This window comes from Protopterus annectens, chromosome 2.part1 (assembly GCF_019279795.1).
Source record: "Protopterus annectens isolate FY-2018-M chromosome 2.part1, PAN1.0, whole genome shotgun sequence".
Lineage (NCBI taxonomy): Eukaryota > Metazoa > Chordata > Ceratodontiformes > Protopteridae > Protopterus > Protopterus annectens.
The window spans coordinates 924,434,686-924,455,370 of record NC_056729.1 but is presented as its reverse complement, the minus strand read 5'-3'; the positions used below and the strand labels follow the sequence as shown (position 1 = coordinate 924,455,370).

The 20,685-nt window shown below is 42.8% G+C and overlaps 1 protein-coding gene across 1 annotated transcript in view; it reads right to left on the bottom strand.

Moving 5' to 3' along the window:
- The window catches only part of TRAPPC11 (trafficking protein particle complex subunit 11), a 2,455,228-nt gene that overhangs the window by 476,877 nt on the left and 1,957,666 nt on the right, over window positions 1-20,685 (bottom strand). The window contains exon 24 of the mRNA XM_044062556.1: window positions 6,005-6,070. Within this exon, the coding sequence (XP_043918491.1) occupies window positions 6,005-6,070 (66 nt within the window). The remainder of the gene's footprint in view (window positions 1-6,004; window positions 6,071-20,685) is intronic.

The following is a 20,685-nucleotide window of genomic DNA, read 5'->3' as shown; positions in this document are numbered from 1 at the left end:
TTGTTTTTATGCTCTTATAAATAATAAAAGTTTTTTCCAGGTCACAGTTTGCTGGCTCAACATTTTTTTTGGATTTATTTTGGAATTGGAGCCGTGCAATAGTCCTCGTGCAGGAGGTTTGTTTTGGAGGTTGCAAGCTTTATAAAGTACAGTTGTGTACACCTACCATAAATGTCGATGTTCGAGTGTCTTCACTGTTGCAGTCATGACTGCAGGGTTCTCCCCTGCTGGCAGGCAGTCCTCGGTTGGCCAGAGTCCCAAAGTCTGGGTCCGGCGTTGGCTGTTCAACCATGCTCTCTGACATCAGAGCGCCAGGAGTACAAAGCTGACAGCCGACGCCATCTTCTCTAGGTTTTCTTGCCCCAGATGTCAGGAGTCTCAAAATGAAAAAGGTCTCATATCCTTTGCAAATACACCTCAGAAGAATGGTGAAAAAAGGGACCACACAAAAGTAAAAAGAAGAGGGGATAGGAGGGAGGGAAACCCAGACTGCAACAGTGAAGACACTCGAACATCTACATTTATGGTAGGTGTACACAACTGTACTATGTTCATCGTGTTTCACTGTTGCAGTCATGACTGTAGGGTAGAATCCCAAAGCTGAAAGAAAGGGAGGAGGTCATAAAGAAGAAGGGGCGGCTAAAAGGCCCTGCAAGACTGCAGAGGCAAAGCCTGCCCTAGACTTAGAGTAGAGAGGTGGATTGTAGTGCTTAGAAAAAGTATGCACTGAACTCCAAGTTGCAGCCCCCAAAATGTCCTTGGTAGGAACTCCCCTGAGAAAAGCCGCAGCAGTGGCAGCAGCTCTTGTGGAATGAGTCCGTATACTCCCTGGGATTTGCTTTCCATGGTGAGAATAACAAAATCTGATTCCATGAGCAATCCATTTAGAAATGGTCTGTTTTGAAATGGCTTTACCTTGGGAACTTGAAGCATAAGAAACAAACAATTGCTCTGATTTCCTGATGTCCTTGGTTCTGTCCAGGTAAAAACGTAGTTGTCTGTGTAGATCCAAGGAACGTAAGATCCTTTCCCCTTTATTTTGAGGAGTGGGGAAAAAAGTAGGCAAGTGGATAGTCTGATTTAAAGCCACTTTGGAAACCACCTTAGGCATGAAGGTAGGATTAGTCCTCAAGGACACTCTGTCTTGATGAAAAATAATATAAGGCTCCACAGCCATAAGAGCTTGTAACTCTGAAACTCTCCTGGCAGAGGTTAGGGCTAACAGAATAGCTGTCTCCCAAGATAAAAACTTGATGTCAGAAGAGGTGGCAGGCTCAAAAGGAGGCAAGGTCAGTTTTTCCAAAACATAGTTGAGATCCCAAGCAGGAATGGGAGGAGATCTAGGAGGTCTTAAGTTCTTAACTCCCCTGAGAAACTGTCTCATGAGCTGGTGGGAAAAGATTGGAGGGTCTGTATTATAATGAGCAGAAATAGCAGAGGCATGAATCTTAATGGAAGAGAAAGAGAGGCCCTTATGTAAGATATCTGTCAAGTAAAGTAAAATTAAAGGAATGTTTGGAAGAAGAGGATCAGAATCCTGAGCCTGCATCCAGGAACAAAATCTTTTCCATTTTCCTGCATAAGATTTTCTAGTGCTAGGACATCTGGCTTCTAAAATGACATCCATAACCTGCTTGGGTAGGAAAGAAGAAATCAAGGGCCCTGGATTAACCAGGCCGCCAGGCTGAGAGTTCTGACACGAGAGTATAGAACCTGACCCTGATGTTGGGACAGAAGGTTCGGAGACTGAGGTAAAATCCAAGGGGGCTCCAGACATAGGTTTTTTACAGTTGGGTACCAAAACTGTCGAGGCCAATTTGGGGCCAGCAAGATTATCATCTTGGGCTTGTCCTGTTTTATCTTTAATAATACCCGTGGAAGAAGAGGAAGAGGCGGAAAGGCATATCCCGAAAGGTTCCTCCAACTGAATGATAGGGCATCCACTTTCCAAGCTTCTTTTTGGGAAATCCTGGTGCAAAAATTCTGTAGTTGATGACTGAGGTGGGATGCAAAGAGGTCTATGTGAGGACATCCTCAGACTGCTGTTATCATCCTGAATATTTTGATGTCCAGCATCCATTCGTGTGGATCCGAAAGGTTTCTGCTCAGACTGTCTGCCAGGAAGTTTAGCTTCCCTGGTAGAAACTGAGCCTGAAGGTCCAGATTGCAAGCTAGAGCTGTGTTCCATAGATCCATGGCTAGTCTGCAAAGGGGGTAGGAATGAGATCCCCCTTGCTTGTTTATGTACCACATAACTGTGGTGTTGTCTGTCCATATTAGTAGTTGTCCTGGATGTAAAAGATTCCTGAAGGCCAGTAGAGCTTCCTGGATGGCTAACATTTCCTTTAAATTGATATGCAGGTGCTTCTGATCTTTTGTTCAAAGGCCCTGCAGACAGTTGCCCTGAAAATGGGCTCCCCAAGCATAATCCGAGGTATCTGTGGTTAGAATCTGAGGGGCAGGAGGCAGACAGAAGGGTTTCCCTTTGTTTAGAGTACATGCCCTGGACCACCAAAGAAATTCCTTTTGAAGGCAAGGAAGGACGGAGATCAGTATGTCTAGACTGTGGCAATGCTGAGACCATACACTTTTTAGGTACCACTGTATTTTCCTCATGTGTAGTCTTGCATATGGCATGAGAAGGATGCAGGAGGCCATGTAACCCAGAGCCTGCAGGAATCTCCTTGTAGATAGCCGAGTTAAGGTTGCCAAGGTTTTGAAAGTTGAAGCCAGCTGTAACTGTTTTTCGGATGTTAGAAATGCCATCAGGGTTGTGGTCTTTAGAAGAGCACCCAGAAAAGTTATCTGTTGTGAGAGTGTCAAATTTGACTATTTTATGTTTACAGAGAAACCCAGGAACTTGAGGAGGTTCTGAACAAATTCTAGATGCTGGAGTAAGACATCCTTGCTGTCTGCCTGAATTAGACAACCGTCCAGATAAGGGTAAATTTGAATTCCTTTGAGTCTGCAGTAAGCTACTACTGGAGCCAGGCATTTGGTGAAGACCCTGGGCGCAGTAGACAATCCAAATGGCAGTGCAGAGAATTGAAAGTGCCTCGATCCGGCCTTGAACCTGAAGTATTTTCTGCGTTCCTGCCTGATGGAAATGTGCAAATATGCCTCCTTTAAATCCAAAGTTACCATCCAAGCATCTTTGGACAGCATTGGAAGTAGCTGCTGTAGAGTAAGCATCTTGAATTTTGGAATCTCTAGAAAGGTGTTCAAGACTGACAGATCCAGAATGGGTCTCCATGAGTTTTGCTTCCTGGGGACTAGAAAGAGCCTTGAGTAAAAACCTTGTCCCATCTCTGAAAGTGGAACCAGTTCTATGGCTTTCATAGCCAAAAGAGCTTCCACCTGGTTTAAGGCCTCTGTCCATTGATGTTTTGGAAGGTCTGGCCATCCGCTTGACCTTGGCAGGGTATGAAAATGGAATTTGTACCCTCTTAGAACCACATCCAGAACCCACTTGTCTTGGGTTATATGAGTCCAATTTTGATAAAAAAGAGAGAGTTTTCCTCCGAGAGGGGCTTCCAGTCAAGAAGTTCCTGCAGCCCTACAGAGTGAGTCATTGAGTTTGTTTCCTATGAGTTTGTGACCTGTCCTCTCCTCCCCTAGGGGTGGAAGCAGTCCATTGCCTTGGCGTATAAGAACCTTGTGTTTGAGGCCTTCCTCTGGAGCATCTATATCTACCCCTCTGAGGCCTGTCTGAAGTGGGAAAGGAACAATTTTTAGAAGGCCAATTTCTGCTAAATCTTGGTGGCTGTACTTGTAAGAAATCTTTAACTGTTTGCTTGGATTTCGCCTTATCCTCCATCTTTTTAATCACTTCTTCAGCTTTTGATCCAAACAAAACATTATGCTGAACAGGAGCATCCAATAATTTAGCTTTCACTTGTTCTGGCAAATTTTGTTCCTTTAGCCATGCATGCCTTCTAATGACTGTGCCGGAGGCAGCAGCCCTACAAGAAGCCTCCAAGGCATCAAATCCACAGTGTAAACCATGCTTTCCAACTTGCTCAGTGGCATGCAATAAGTCATGTAATTCCTTATCATCTGCACAGGCAGAAATGGAAGTAAGCTTTTGTTTTAAAACAGACAAGAGAAATTGCTGGTATTTCAGCATATGAAACTGACAGTTTAAAGCCCTGATGGACAAGGTAGCAGAAGTCTACACTTTTTTGCCCCATCTTTCCAAAGATCTAGAGTCCTTTTCAGAGGGAATGGGATTTTTGGCAGAAGTGGCCTCAACTCCCTTTGGGCCCTGAGAAATGGTTTCAGGGTCAGCAGAAGGGTTCTTGTATAAAAACTGGTGGGAATCAGGAACCCTGTAATATCTATCCGGCTTGACAGGAGCAGGAGGAAAAGAATCAGGGGTTAAATTAGCCTCTGAAAAAGCATCATCCACAATATCCAAAACAGGAGGAATAGCCAGGGGTCTATGTTGGGGAAGAAGAAAATCCCTTAGTCTTTTCTTAGATTCTGAATACTCTTGTCCTTCCCAGTGGAAATGTTCCCTCATTTCATGCAAAGTTTCCCCAAAAGAGAAATCCTCAGGGGGAGAAGCTGAGGGAATAGATTCCTCAGCATCAGAATCCTCATAAGGAGGAAAAGAATATTCCTGGTCAGAAGAGGAAACTGAAGAAACAGAAGCCTGAGCAGAGGAATCATAATAAACATCTTGCCTTGGCCTTTTATCTGGAGGGGGATGTGAACCCCTAATCATAATAAATAAATCCTCCGCCATCTTGAGTAACTGTTTCTGTGACTTGGGAGCCGGTCCAGAAGAGGCCTGTGTTGCAGTCTTTGATTTAGAAGGAGTCTTTGCCTTTGTCTTTGCCTTTATTATAAGCTGAGTAGGCCTGAAAACCCCTTCAGAAGCCGGTACCTGCACAGCGGCTCCGGACCCATCCGAAGGAGCATTGTCCGAAGGTCCTGCAATAGAGATATTTAAAGGCCTTGTTGGCTCCTCATGAGAGCCCGTTTCGGCCATCGGTTCTGAAATGGCAGATGACAGGGGCTGCAAAAGCGCCTCAATGACGATGGCCGAACCTGAAGCTGGCTCCGCTTGTTTGCTATCATCAGATTTGGACCTCTGAGGCCTGTCTTTATCCTTGCGACTTTTGTGAACTCCGGTAGCCGGAACCGTATCCGACGACATTTTATACTTAAAGCGCCTACCGAAGTAATGAAAAGCAAAATCGTACCTTCGTTTAATTGTACGTTGATTGAATCTAGCACAAAACTGACAACTGGCTACGTCGTGGTCAGGGCCTAAGCAAGGAATACAGTAAGAATGAAAATCCTTATGAGGTATTTGCTTCCCACATGAAATGCAATTATTAACTTTTTCTGACATCGGACTGGAGCAAGAAAAAGTTTCCCCAACGGGGTACTTAGCTTTGAGTAGAGAAGAAAGTCTTCGGACTGAAGTTTATCAGAAAAAATCATCAGGAGTCAGCCGACCGGCACTTGCGAACTGCTATCACTGCACGGCAAAAAAGACTGGAGAAGATGGCGTCGGCTGTCAGCTTTGTACTCCTGGTGCTCTGACATCAGAGATCATGGTTGAACAGCCGACGCCGGACCCAGACTTTGGGTTTCTGGCCGACCGAGGACTGCCTGCAGGCAGGGGAGAACCCTACGGTCATGACTGCAACAGTGAAACATGATGAACATCTGTGACATAGCACAAGGTAACAAAGCAAGCTAAAGAATTTCAAAATAAGCACATCTCTGAACAGCTACTGACTGACATTCCCCAAGATAACAGAAATAACTCTTGCAAGTTCAAATTTAATTTTCTAAAGGAACTACCATGTTTTTGTAGTGAGTTTCACTCTGTTTAACTGTCTCCAAGTGGAGCCATTCCAGTCAAAATAGTAAATGACAAGGATGTTGAACAATGCTTTGAGTGTGATCACCACCATCCAGCTTTAAAAAGGTAAGAATAGCATCAGATATTTGTCAACATTTTACATCACTTTTATTTTCCCAACCTTACCTTTGTAGTTACAAACTTCACAGCAACTTCAAATGGTACAACAGTTTCGACAGTGATGGTTTCATCCTAAAAAAATGTTATTAGCATGTTACTAATATCACAAAAAAGTACAGATGAAGAAAACTTTTTAACATTTTAATTTATTATTACAAGACAGATCATATTATTATCAGATGGCTTTTTCAACTCGAAATTATGATGGTGTCCTCCCTTCATCTGTCTGGGTTTTCACAGATTGCTCCAGTTTACTCCATTTCTCAAAAATTTGCAATAGATGAAGTGGCATTCCTCTACATTGTTCATAAGTGTACATGTTATGTGCATGTGTATGTGCGTGTATGTTCTGCAAACAGCCACTATCACATTCAGAGTTAGTTCCTCTGTCTTACACTCTAGTGAAAATTGAGATAAGCTCCAGAATTCCCAACCACCTTGAACTGGATTAAGTAGGTAATCACAGAATGGCACACAAGATGTTAGAACTCATTCCCTATATTTAGCATAGTGCATTTTACACAGTAAAACAAAACAGAAGCAGTGCTGAAAAAGGCAAATTTATCTTTAGCAAAAGGTTTCTGAAGTTGTCTAACCATATTAAGTACTCTGCACTCCATCTTCCAAAGATTTTTTTACACTGTGAGCTTGATCTTTTTATGTTCTAGCTATTTAAAGAATCAAATACAGTCTGTTACCAGAAACACACATCACCTTCGCCCAAGGTTTAATGGGCAAAAGCAATAGCAGTTGCAGCAAAAAGGACTGTATATAACCAAGAAAGTAAATAAAAACAGTGTAAGAAGATGGAACTTAAACAGGGGGAGACACGTGTGAGGTCTGCAGGATGTGGTTGTACAGTGTACCTCAGAGGATTATGGGAAGCAGTAAGATGCACGGGGAGCCGAAATTACTTTCAATGAAATCAGGTGGTGTGGAAATTCTGAGGGCTGGCAGGGGTGAGAGGAATAACAACAGAAGTGGTGGCAGTTTGCAGCAATACAGAAGACTACTAAATATATACCACGAGCACACTTGAGGACTCTATCGGGCTGCAGTTACGACTGCTATACAAAGAAAAGGGACCTTGCAAGTGAAGCACAATAATCAAATTATTACCAGAGACAGAAAATAAAAATTAGTAAGGGGATTTTAAAACAAGGACCTGTGAAGTCTAAGAGTACAACTTCAGAAGATAAAATTTAAGTACATACCATGACTTCAGATCTATGAAAGCATCTTAACCAACAATTTGTTGTTTTTTGAACATAAACACCCCTCCAGATAGGAGAACATTCATCAGGTACAGAGTGTACTCAGCAAGCTATTCTTGGCCAGCCCCTTGGAAGTTTCCTTGTTTACATCAAGGAAAGGCTGCAAAGGCAATCCAGTCAAAAATTTAAAGTTCTTTTGTGCTAGAATTTGCTGATTGGGAAACTGCTGACAAATATAACAGATAGTCCCCTCCTATCAACTATGGGAAATGAGTTACACCAAGATGGCCTCAAAAATCCTGAGTTAAACATATACGCAGAAGGAAAAACAAAGATATCCTACAGAACAGGTCGACTGCAACACAAGTCAGTAATGAAATGAAAATAAAAATAATAGTCGACCACCACAAATAAACACTTTAATAAAACAAAATAAAAAAAAATAAACAGGTGACTGCTTTTATGGCTTCAATGACCCTTCCTCAGACCTTTATAACACAAACCAAAGGCTCACAATTTAAAATAAAGCACAACAAATCATATCAACGTGGGAGGTCCCGTGACCTCAGCACTGGCTTTAAAAAAATGTGATAATTTAAACCAGGGGTCTTATTCCCCTGTAGCTTCAAAATCCATTTCAGCTCACAGTACTCCATTGCATTATTCAAATCACCACCTCTTAATACTCTTATTTATTTATTTAATATTTGTTGACCAGGTTGGTCCAACTTGGATGAAGCTCTTTTTCAGTGGAGACCCAGGGAAAAAAGCTCCACAAATACAAAGATACTCTAATGCATGTCTACAAAAAACATAATACATAGATATGTAGAACAAGATTAAAAAAAAAATAATAATACAAATTAGAGATAAGATATGTGATTGCTAATAACTTCTAAAAATCATTCACAATCTCATGTACTAAAAACTTATACCAATGTTCTTTTCCACAATTATTGACATGTTCAGCCAAGGCATTAGTCATTTTAGATTTCCTAATATCCCCATTGTGTTCCAATATCCTATCCTTCAATAATCTGTTTGCCTTTTCTAAATAGAAAGCCTCACAAACCACACATTGTGCATAATATACAAGAGTGCTACTCTTGCAGTCTGCATAATGAACTGTAGGGGGGAATGTATAAACTGTGAAGTAGTCCAAATATATCTACAAGTACCACATCCCCTGCAGGGAAAGGTCCCAATCCTATCAGTCACTCTGTTAAAGGTCCCAATCCTATCAGTCACTCTGTTCGCAGCTGCAAATTATTGTAATAGAGTTAATGCTTGAGTGACCTGTTCTTCTTCTTAAATGTGAATAAAGGTCAGGGATCCAATACTTCTCTAAGTCCATCATCCGCCATGAGTATTAGCTAGTTCTTTTTAATGATGTCACATACACTGCCTACATCACTAGAATAAGTAAGCACCATCCCCAGGTTATTTCTAGTGTCCTGAGTTACAGTGATGTTACTGCCTACAGCATCCGAAAAATTATGGTATAGCTGAAGTGCCTCTAAGGGATTGTACTTCACTAATCATACTGTTAATCTCACACAGGGAATAGCTTCTTCCAATGAAATCATCAGTAAGATCTTTGAAGATCCGTTCTAACTTCTGGTCATCATCATGGACTCTCATTGCCTTTAAGAAATGTCCCTTCATGACATTCTTGGAATGCAGATGGACAATACAGTTACGACTACTGAATCCTACACAATTGCACTTTATAAGCACTTCATGAGTGCATGGATCGTGCTATCCCAAACAGAACCAAGACGCTATGCTCCAAAAAAAGGAAGCCAATCTGGTGGTCCCCTGCCATAAACAAACTGTACAACAGAAGGAAGAAACTCTTGCAAAAGACAGTAAAATCCCATGAGTGGAGGAGCTCCCTGGTCAGCCTCAGTAAGAAACTGCGATCCCTGATAAAATCCTCCAAAGCTAGTTACGAAAACAAAATTGCCACTGATTCTAAAGACAACCACAAAGCATTCTATAGATATGTCAAGAATCTCAATGGCAACACTCAGATCTGCTTTGAGTTACAGCACAATGGCACTAAATATACAGACCCAACTGATATTGCCAACATCCTGGCAGATAGGTTCAGTGCTAACTTTACCCCTCTCTCACCCCCTAAAGAGCCCATCTCTATACCAGAAGAATGCAAAGTTCCTGTAATCATGGCTGCACAGGTAAAAAACACACTCTCCAAAGCCAAGAACACAGCATCCATGGGACCATACAACATCCCAAGCTGCTTTCTACACGAACTACAGAACAAACTGGCACCCCACCTAAGTACCATGTTCAATCATAGCCTCACCTCAGGCTTTGTGCCTGCTGAATGGCGCACAGCAACGGTTATCCCACTCCACAAGGGGGGAGCCACCACAGACTACGGGAACTACTGCCCCATTAGCCTGACGAGCCTGGTCTGCAAGGCCATGGAACGTATCATCATGGAACTTATAAACAAAGATATTGGTAATCTCCAAACTCTGGATCCCACCCAGTTTGGGTTTGTAAAAGGCAGATCATGTCTCCTAAACCTGATAGACTACTTTGAAGCAGTCACCAAAGCCATAGACAAGGGTAAGGTGGTTCACACAGCCTATCTAGATCTTGCCAAAGCTTTTGACACCATCCCCCACTCTGGAATTATAGATAAACTCACTAAACTAGGTATAAATCCCTATGTCACACAATGGGTTGCCAACTGGCTCATTGACAGAACCCACACTGTGAAAGTAGCAGATTCCAAATCCGACTTCAGACCAGTGACAAGTGGAGTACCACAGGGTTCAGTCCTGGGTCCTCTCCTGTTTGGTATCACTTCTCTGAAGTACAGGCTAACACAGAAGGTCTTTGGCTAATGAAGTTCGCAGATGACTGCAAACTAGGAGCCATAATCGAAACTCCTAACGATGTGGACATCCTACAAAAGGGCCTCACTGAGACAGATGCCTGGTGTCAAAGCCATGGCCTCAAGCTCAATGCCAAAAAGTGCACTGTCATCACCTTTGGTAAAAACTCTGTACCCATGAACTACAACATAGGCGGTAGTATACTTAACACAAAGTGTGATAAGAGACCTTGGGACACAGGTGGACAGTAGTCTCAACTTTGATAATCACATCGCCACAGTAGTCAGGAAATCCTCTCATCACAAAAGCTTTCTCATCCAGGAAAAAAAGAGGTCTTTGTTCCCCTCTACTCATCACTCATTAGACCCATTATAGAGTACAATGCCCCTTTTGGTATGTACCTCACAAGACATCTACAACAACTGGAACAGTCGCAGAAATACCTCACAAAGAAGATTACTGGCCTCAAACAGATGCCCTACGCAGACCGTCTCAAAAAACTCCAGCTTTACTCAGTCGCATATCGCCTACTCAGAGGTGATCTCTGCCTAACATGCAAAGCTATGTCAAACCCAGAGCTGTTGGACATGCTCCACTTAAAGAAATCCCAATCCCTCCAAGCTACATGCTTTAGGGACCTAAACCTTTTCACCACATTAAACAAAACATGCAGGAGGGATAGATTCCTGTCCCAGGGACTTCCCATACTCTGGAATAAACTACCTATCTATATCAAACAAAGCTCCTCATTAGCACTCTTCAAGAAAAATTTTGATGATTGGATGGGAAATAGGAAATTCACCCCAGGGATCACCTCTGTGGCTCTGCTCGACAGTGGCACAGGAAAATAATTTTCTTGGGTGGCAAAAGCCATGGTACCTTTTTGGCTGGGTTTGTATAGGCCCCTGGGCCGATAGCCTAGTACCTACCTATGAACCTATGTATCTGGGGTGCATACTAGATTTAAGGAAGTATGCTGTTCTTCTTACATGGGTTCTTATATAAAGAAGTATGAACACCCCCAAACATGTTCCTATGGATTCTCACATCTAAGAAGTCTAGGATGCCCACAGAATGACTGCAGCAAAATTTAAGGAAAGTAGTTCTGCTGTGTAAGAAGTCCACAAAGGATGTCAGCTCCTCTGATGTTCCCATCCAAACAATAAAGATATTGTCAATAAACCATCTATAGAAGCTAATATTGTTAACATAAACATTACCATTCAAAACTTTTTCATGTTCCCATTCAGCTAGCACCATGTTTGCCTAACTGTTGGCAGAAACTGTCCGCATTGCTACACCAACCTTTTGCAAATAAAAAGTTCCTTCAAACACGAAAACATTGTTTTCCAGAATATGTTCTAGCAGTTGACATATCAACATCAATTGATTATTCGAAAAACTGCTCTGCTGGTCAAAAAAGACCTTACACTCTCAACGCCTTCATCATTGGGTATCATTGTGAAAGGTGAGTTCACATCGAGCGTCACAAAGACAGCATCCAGATTCCAATCTAGAGCATTGTACCACTCGTACAGGTCAGTCAAAAAGGATTTGGTGTCTGTCAGTACAGTCTAAACAACATCAAGAAGAGGTCTTAGGTTTTCTTCTACAAAAATTGATAGTGGTTCTGTTTGCCACCCCCACCCTGAGACTATAGGTTGCATAGGAGGTGAGTGGGAGCATTTATGCACCTTAAGCAGGCCATACATAATAGGAATGCATGGCTTCAATGGTAAAGTACTTAAATAAATCCTGTGCAATTAAAACAGTCATGTGGAGGTCAAATGTCAAGAAATGGACTTTGTAAGTCCCTTAATCTGATACTTATGAAGGCACATATACGTTATATCATCTTCAAGCATCTCTCCTATCCTTTGTAGATAAAAACTCCTATCCATAACTACTACACCACCCCCTTTTGTCAGCGGGGCCTATTTGCAAGAAAGACATCTCATTCATTTCTTTAAGGGCCTTCTGTTCTTTCAAGGTTAGATTAAAAAATGAGGCTTTATGCCTGTGAAATAAGGAACATTTCACCTCTTCTTCACACAAGTTAACAAACATTTCAACTGAAGGATTCATAACAGGTACAAAAGTGCTTGGCTTTTTAAACACATTAATAGCAGTTACTGTTTGCGCAAAGAGACATCTGAAGGAAATATTCCTGGCAAAAAGGTTTAAATCATTCAAAACATCTGTGATAATTGGTACATTTAGCTGGAATAAAGGATAATTCTTTATTCAAAAGCGATAGATGCTCATCTGTTAAACTAAAAGATGATGAACTGAACACAATCTGCTGAACTGTGTTTCTCATTATACCTGTTTCGTTGGTTCTCATAGGTTGTTGGCACAGTCGTCCCTTCCTTACTCTCCTCCATGACCGTACGTTTCTGAATCCTTGTTCTATCGGCAACGGCTCCAATAAAAAAGAAAATGTTGTAGCCATTGAATCTGAAGTCATCAGTCATTCCTGCATATTTGTTTCAACATTTGGCTTTGATCTAACCACTGGTTCAGCTGCAGTTCCTGCATCATTAGACATACAGGGAGCCTGCTCTCGAGATGTCTTTGAGATGTGCTGCCATCATCGTTGTCCTTACTTCACACCGCCAAAAAAAAACTTTTTTCTTTTCTTTCTCTTAAAATTTGTCATATCTCTGTTTAACTCATTACATCTGAGTGACGCCTCCAGGTGCTTCTGCAGTTAACTCTTAATGACGCCTCCAGGTGTCAAATACTGCTTGTTCATATTTGCATCAATACTTCCCAAACCATGCTATGTACAAGATTTACAAAAAAAATGTCATCTTAAAGCTTACACAATGGCAAACTCAATGGCATTAATATCTGACCACTGTCTAATGCAGGTAAAGAGAGATTAAATGTTGCTTTTTTATGATATTAATTTATATCTATATAACTTTCACATTTTTCTAAATATTTCAACAACCAAGTAACACAGACAGAGTACAGTTTTGTACCTACCATAAATGTAGATGTTCGAGTGTATACCCTGCTGCAGTCATCACACTTGGGTTATCCTGCCGTCAGGCGGTCCCGCAGTTGGCCAGAATTCCAAAGTCTTGGTCCAGCATTGGTTGCTGTCACTTTTTCCCTGATGTCAGAGTGCCAGGGGTATATCAGAGGCATCCAACGCCATTTTCTTCAGTTTTTTCTTGCTGAAGATGTCAGGTGCCCCTAATAGGTAGGCAAAAATATATGTATATATATATATATATATATATATATATATATATATATATATATATATAGCTTGAAAAAAAGTAAAACAAAACCCTTAGGCACAAGCAAATACACCACAGAGGTTGTATAGAATAGAGATAAGTTCAGCTGGTTTTAGAGGGGATGGAGGGAGGGCAACCTGGACTGCAGCAGGGTATACACTCGAACATCTACATTTATGGTAGGTACAAAACTGTACTATGTTTATCGTGTTACCCTGCTGCAGTCATCACACTTGGGTAGAATCCCAAAGCTAAGGATGGGCGGAGGAGTCAAACAGGGTTAGAGGGGGCTAGAAGACCCTGCAAAACTGCAGTGGCGAAGCCCGCCCTGGTCTTAGAGTAAAGTGGTAAGTGATAATGTTTGGTGAAGGTGTGTACTGAACTCCAAGTTGCAGCTTCCAGAATATCTTTGGTTGGTACCCCCCTGAGGAAGGCTGTAGATGTAGCTGCTGCCCTGGTAGAGTGGGGCCTTATGGTAGTAGGAACTGGTTTTCCATGGTGGGTGTAGTACAAATGTATGCAATGTCCTATCCATTTGGAAATGGTTTGTTTTGAGATAGCCTTTCCTTGTGATGATGTAGCATAAGATACAAGAAGCTGGTCAGATTTTCTGAAAACCTTAGTTTTATCCAAGTAGTAACGTAGCTGTCTGTGAATGTCCAAGGAATGCAGGAGTCTTTCTCCTTTGTTCTGTGGTTTTGGAAAGAAGGTGGGTAAATGGATGGTTTGATTTAGGGCCACACTGGATACCACCTTAGGCATAAAAGAGGGGTTAGTTCGTAGAGAAACCCTATCTTGATGAAACATGAGGAAAGGTTCTACTGCCATTAGTGCCTGAAGCTCTGAAACTCTTCTAGCTGAAGTGATTGCTAGCAGCAGGGCAGTCTTCCATGATATAAACTTTAGGTCAGCTGAGAAAGCTGGTTCAAAAGGAGGTAGCGTGAGTTTTCCAGAACAAAATTCAGGTCCCAAGTAGGTGTTGGTGCTCTCCTGGGAGGCCTAATGTTCTTGGCCCCTCTGAGAAACTGCCTTAAGAGTGGATGTGAAAATAAGGGAGGATCCGTGTTGTAGTGAGCAGAAATAGCTGAGGCTTGGATTTTAATAGATGAAAAAGAAAGCCCTTTGTTTAACATCTCAGTTAGATATTGCAGAATCTGAGGTATGTCAGGCTGAAAGGTATTTTGGCCTTTAGCTTGGTTCCAGGCGCAAAACCTTTTCCATTTGTCTGAGTAGGCTTTCCTGGTGCTGGACCTCCTGGCCTCCAGAATAACTTCCATAACAGCTTGTGAGAGAGGAGCTGGCTGGTTGCCTAGATGATTTGCCATGCAGCCAAGTTTAAGTTTTGAGCTGGCTGTGTAGAATCTGATTGTCTTGCTGTGTGAGCAGGTGGGTAATTTGTGGTGGAATCCATGGTGGGCCATATTCCTTAATAGTGGGTACCAGTGCTGGCATGGCCAGTCTGGGGCAATGAGTATCATTCGGGGTCTCTCCATCCTGACTTTCAGTAGCACCTTTGTGAGAAGGGGTAGTGGAGGAAAGGCATATACTGTCAGCATTTTCCAACTGAATGAGAGTGCATCCACTTTCCAAGCTTGTTGGTGAAAAGTCCTTGTGCAAAACTTTGTTAGCTGACAGTTTTGAGGGCTGGCAAACAGGTCTATGTCTGGGGGCCCCCACTTCTGAGTTATCATTGCGAATACTTGTGGATCCAGTTTCCATTCGTGGGGATCCATGATGTTTCTGCTTAGGTCGTCTGCCAATATGTTCTTTTTTCCTGGCAGGAATTGAGCTTGTAATTGAACTTGGTAAGCCAGTGCTGTGTTCCACAAGGTCATTGCTTGCCTGCATAGAGGGTAGGAGTGTGTGCCCCCTTGTTTGTTTATGTACCACATTACTGTGGTGTTGTCTGTCCTTATGATAAGCTGTCCTGGATGCAAGAGGTCCTTGAAGGCTGTCAGAGCATTTCGTACAGCTAGCATTTCTTTTTGATTGATGTGCAGATTCCTTTGATCTGCTGTCCATAAGCCTTGAACGCACTGTCCTGCCATGTGTGCCCCCCAGGCATAGTCCGATGCATCTGTTGTCATAGTTTGCCTGGCTGGGGGTAGGATGAAAGGCTGACCCTTGTTGAGGTGACAAGCCTGTGACCACCATAGAAACTCCTGCTGAAGGCAGGGAATGAGAGTTTATCATAGTTTCCAAGCTGTGACTGTGTTGAGTCCATACGCTTTTTAGGTACCATTGTAATTTCCTCATATGCAGTTTTGCAAATGGTATTAGTAGTATGCAAGATGCCATGAAGCCCTAGTCCTGCAGAATTTTTCTTGCAAGGAGTTGGGTCTTTGTTGCCATTGTTCTGAAGTATTGAGTTAATTGTAGTTGTTTGTCTGGCGTCAGATAAGCCATCTGGGCCATTGTATTCAAGCTGGCACCCAGCAATGTCATAGTTTGTGAGGGCACTAGTTTTGATTTCTGTTCGTTTACTGTGTACCCTAGGCAACTTAGAAGATGTCTTACAAAAGCCAGGTGTTGTAAGAGAATGCCCTTGCTTTCTGCTTGTATGAGACAGTCGTCCAGGTATGGGTATATTTGAATTCCCCTCTGTCTGCAGTATGCAATTACTGGTGCCAGGCATTTTGTGAAGACCCTGGGCACAGTAGATAAGCCAAAGAGCAGTGCAGAGAATTGGTAATGGGTTGAACCTGCAATGAAATGGAGGTATCTTCTGCAATTTTGTCTGATTGGGACATGCAGGTATGCCTCCTTGAGGTCCAACGTTACTAGCCAAGCTTTCTTGCCCAACATGGGAAGAAGCTGCTGCAGTGTTAGCATCTTGAATTTGGGTACTTGCAAGAAAGAGTTTAAATTTGAAAGGTCCAGAATGGGTCTCCAAGCTTTGTCCTTTCTGAGGACTAGAAAGAGCCTTGAGTAAAATCCTTGGCCTTGCTCCTGTGTAGGTACCAGTTGGATGGCTTTCATGTCCATGAGAGCTGTAATTTGTTTTTGTGCCTCTGCCCATTGATTTTGTGGCAGGTTTGGCATTCCTTTTATCCTTGGCAAGGTGTGGAAATGGAATCTGTATCAGTGTGAGATAATGTCTAGGACCCATTTGTCCTTTGTGACGATGTGCCAGTTGTCTGCAAAAAGTGTTACTTTTCCTCCCAAGAGAGCTGCCAAGAGGGTTTTGCTTGGCAGTTTGATGTTTAAATCATTGTGTTTGCCTTCTAGTGGTTTGGGACCTGTCTTTTCCTCCTTTCTGTGTTGTAGTGCCCCATTGGCGAGGTTTGTAAGGGATTTGTGCTTGTCCTTTGCCCCTTGGGTGCCTGTATTTACCCCTCTGTGGCCTGTCAGAAGCTGGAAAGGACCAATTTTTTGTTGGCCAATTTCTGCTGAAGCGTGGGGGCTGTACCTGTAAGAAATCTTTGACCGTCTGCATAGATTTTGCCTTATCCTCCATTTTCTTTAAAACCTCCTCTGCTTTAACCCCAAATAAAACATCCTGCTGTAAGGGCGCATCCAGTAACTTTGCTTTAACATGATCAGGCAGAGATTGTTCCTTTAACCAAGCATGCCTACGTATAACAGACCCAGTAACAGCTGCTCTGGAGGAAGCTTCCAAAGCATCAAAACCACATTGTAAAGTATGTCTGCCCACCTGAACAGCTGCATGCAAAAGATCCTGCATTTCCTTGAGTTCAGACTGTTGAGGGAGCGTGCCCATCTTTTGTTTTATTTGAGACATAAGGAAAGTACAGTTGTGTACACCTACCATAAATGTAGATGTTTGAGTGTCTTCACTGTTGCAGTCATGACAGTAGGGTTCTCCCCTGCCGGCAGACAGCCCTCGGTCGGCCAGAATCCCAAAGTCAGCTGTTCAACCATGCTCCGCCAGGAGTACAAAGTTGACAGCCGACGCCATCATCTCCAGTTTTTCTTGCCCCAGATATCAGGAGTCCCAAAATGAAAAAGGTCCCATAACCTTTGCAAATATACCTCAGTAGAATGGTGAAAAAAAGGAACTACACAAAAGTAAAAATAAGAGGGGACAGGAGGGAAGACTGCAACAGTGAAGACACCGAACATCTACATTTATGGTAGGTGTACACAACTGTACTATGTTCATCGTGTTTCACTGTTGCAGTCATGACTGTAGGGTAGAATCCCAAAGCTGAAAGAGGGAGGTGGTCATAAAGAGGAAGGGCGGCTAAAAGGCCAAGACTGCAGAGGCAAAGGCTGCCCTAGACTTAGAGTAGAGAGGTAGACTGTAGTGCTTAGAAAAAGTAAGCACTGAACTCCAAGTTGCAGCTTCTGTCTTTGGTAGGAACTCCCTGAGGAAGGCCGCAGAAGTGGCAGCAGCTCTGGTGGAATGAGTCATACTCCTGGGATTTGCTTTCCATGGTGAATAACAAAATCTGATTCCATGAGCAATCCATTTAGAAATGGTCTGTTTTGAAATGGCTTTACCTTGGGAACTTGAAGCATAAGAAACAAACAATTGTTCTGATTTTCTGATGTCCTTGGTTCTGTCCAGGTAAAAACGTAGTTGTCTGTGTACATCCAAGGAATGTAAGATCCTTTCCCCTTTATTTTGAGGAGTGGGGAAAAAGGTTGGCAAGTGGATAGTTTTATTTAAAGCCACTTTGGAAACCACCTCAGGCATGAAGGTAGGATTAGTCCTCAAAGATACTCTGTCTTGATGAAAAATAATATAAGGTTCCACAGCCATAAGAGCTTGTAACTCTGAAACTCTCCTGGCAGAGGTTAGGGCTAACAAGATAGCTGTCTTCCAAGATAAAAACTTGATGTCAGAAGAGGCAGCAGGCTCAAAAGGAGGCAAGGTTAGTTTTTCCAAAACATAGTTGAGATCCCAAGCAGGAATGGGAGGAGATCTAGGAGGTCTTAAGTTCTTGGCTCCTCTGAGAAACTGTCTCATGAGCTGGTGGGAAAAGATGGGAGGGTCTGTATTATAATGAGCAGAAATAGCAGAGGCATGTATCTTAATGGAAGAGAAAGAGAGACCCTTATTGTAAGAGATCTGTCAAGTAAAGTAAAATTAAAGTAATGTTAGGAAGAAGAGGAACAGAATCCTGAGCCTGCATCCAGGAACAAAATATTTTCCATTTTCCTGCATAAGATTTTCTAGTGCTAGGACGTCTGGCTTCTAAAATGACATCCATAACCTGCTTGGGTAGGAAAGAAGAAATCAAGGGCCCTGGATTAACCAGGCCGCCAGGCTGAGAGTTCTGACATGAGAGTGTAGAACCTGACCCTGATGTTGGGACAGAAGGTTGAAGACTGGAGTAAAACCCAAGGGGCTCCCAGGCATAAGTTTTTTAGAGGTGGATACCAAAACTGCCGAGGCCAATTTGGAGCCAGCAAGATTATCATCTTGGGCTTGCCCTGTTTTATCTTCAATAAGACCCGAGGAAGAGGCGGAAAGGCATATCCCGAGAGGTTCCTCCAACTGAATGACAAGGCATCCACTTTCCAAGCTTCTCTGTGGAAAGTCCTGGTGCAAAAGAGGATTGAGATGGGATGCAAAGAGGTCTATGTGAGGACATCCCCAGACTGCTGTTATCATCCTGAATATTTTGGTGTCCAGCATCCATTCGTGTGGATCCGAAAGGTTTCTGCTCAGACTGTCTGCCAGGAAGTTTTGTTTCCCTGGTAGAAACTGAGCTTAAAGATCCAGATTGCAAGCTAGAGCTGTGTTCCATAGATCCATGGCTAGTCTGCAAAGGGGGAAGGAATGAGATCCCCCTTGCTTGTTTATGTACCACATAACTGTGTTGTTGTCTGTCCGTATTAGTAGTTGTCCTGGTTGTAAAAGATTCTTGAAGGCCAATAGAGCTCTCTGAACGGCCAACATTTCCTTTAAATTGATATGCAGGTGCTTCTGATCCTTTGTCCAAAGGCCCTGCAGACAGTTTCCCTGAAAATGGGCTCCCCAAGCATAATCCGAGGCATCCGTGGTTAGAATCCGAGTGGCAGGAGGCAGACGGAAGGGTTTCCCTTTGTTTAGAGCACATTCCCTGGACCACCAAAGAAATTCCTTTTGAAGTCAAGGAAGGACGGAGATCAGTATGTCTAAACTGTGGCAATGCTGAGACCATACACTTTTTAGGTACCACTGTATTTTCCTCATGTGTAGTCTTGCATATGGCACGAGAAGGATGCAGGAGGCCATGTAACCCAAAGCCTGCAGGAATTTCCTTGCAGATAGTTGAGTTAAAGTTGCCAAGGTTTTGAAAGTTGAAGCCAGCTGTAATTGTTTTTCGGATGTCAGAAATGCCATCTGGGTTGTGGTGTTTAGAAGAGTACCCAGAAAAGTTATCTGTTGTGATGGTGTCAAATTTGACTTTTTTATGTTTACAGAGAATCCCAGGAACATGAGGAGGTTCTGTACAAATTCTAGATACTGGAGTAAGACATCCTTGCTGTCTGCCTGAATTAGACAATCGTCCAGATAAGGGTAAATTTGAATTCCCTTGAGTCTGCAGTAAGCTACTACTGGAGCCAGGCATTTGGTGAAGACCCTGGGTGCAGTAGACAATCCAAAGGGCAGCGCAGAGAATTGAAAGTGCCTCGATCCGCCTTGAACCTGAGGTATTTTATCCTGCCTGATGGGAATGTGTAAATATGCCTCCTTTAAATCCAAAGTTACCATCCATGCATCTTTGGACAGCATTGGAAGTAGCTGCTGTAGAGTAAGCATCTTGAATTTTGGAATCTCTATAAAGGTGTTCAAGAACGACAGATCCAGAATGGGTCTCTATGAGTTTTGCTTCCTTGGGACTAGAAAGAGCCTTGAGTAAAAACCTTTTCCCATCTCTGAAGGTGGAACCAGTTCTATGGCATTCATAGCCAAAAGAGCTTCCACCTGGTTTAAGGCCTCCGTCCATTGATGTTTTGGAATGTCTAGCCATCCTCTTGGCCTTGGCAAGGTATGAAAATGGAATTTGTAACCTCTTAAAACCACATCCAAAACCCACTTGTCTTGGGTTATTTGAGTCCAATTTTGATAAAAAAGAGAGAGTTTTCCTCAGAGAGGGGCTTCCAGGCAAGAAGTTCCTGTAGCCCAACAGAGGGAGTCACTGAGTTTGTTTCCTTTGAGTTTGTGACATGTCCTCTCCTCCCCTAGGGGTGGAAGCAGTCCACTGTCTTGGTCTATAAGAAGTTTGTGTTTGAGGCCTTCCTCTGGAGCATCTATATCTACCCCTCTGAGGCCTGTCTGAAGTGGGAAAGGACCAATTTTTTGAAGGCCAATTCCTGCTAAATCTAGGTGGCTGTACTTGTAAGAAATCTTTAACTGTTTGCATGGTTTTTATCCTCCATCTTTTTAATCACCTCTT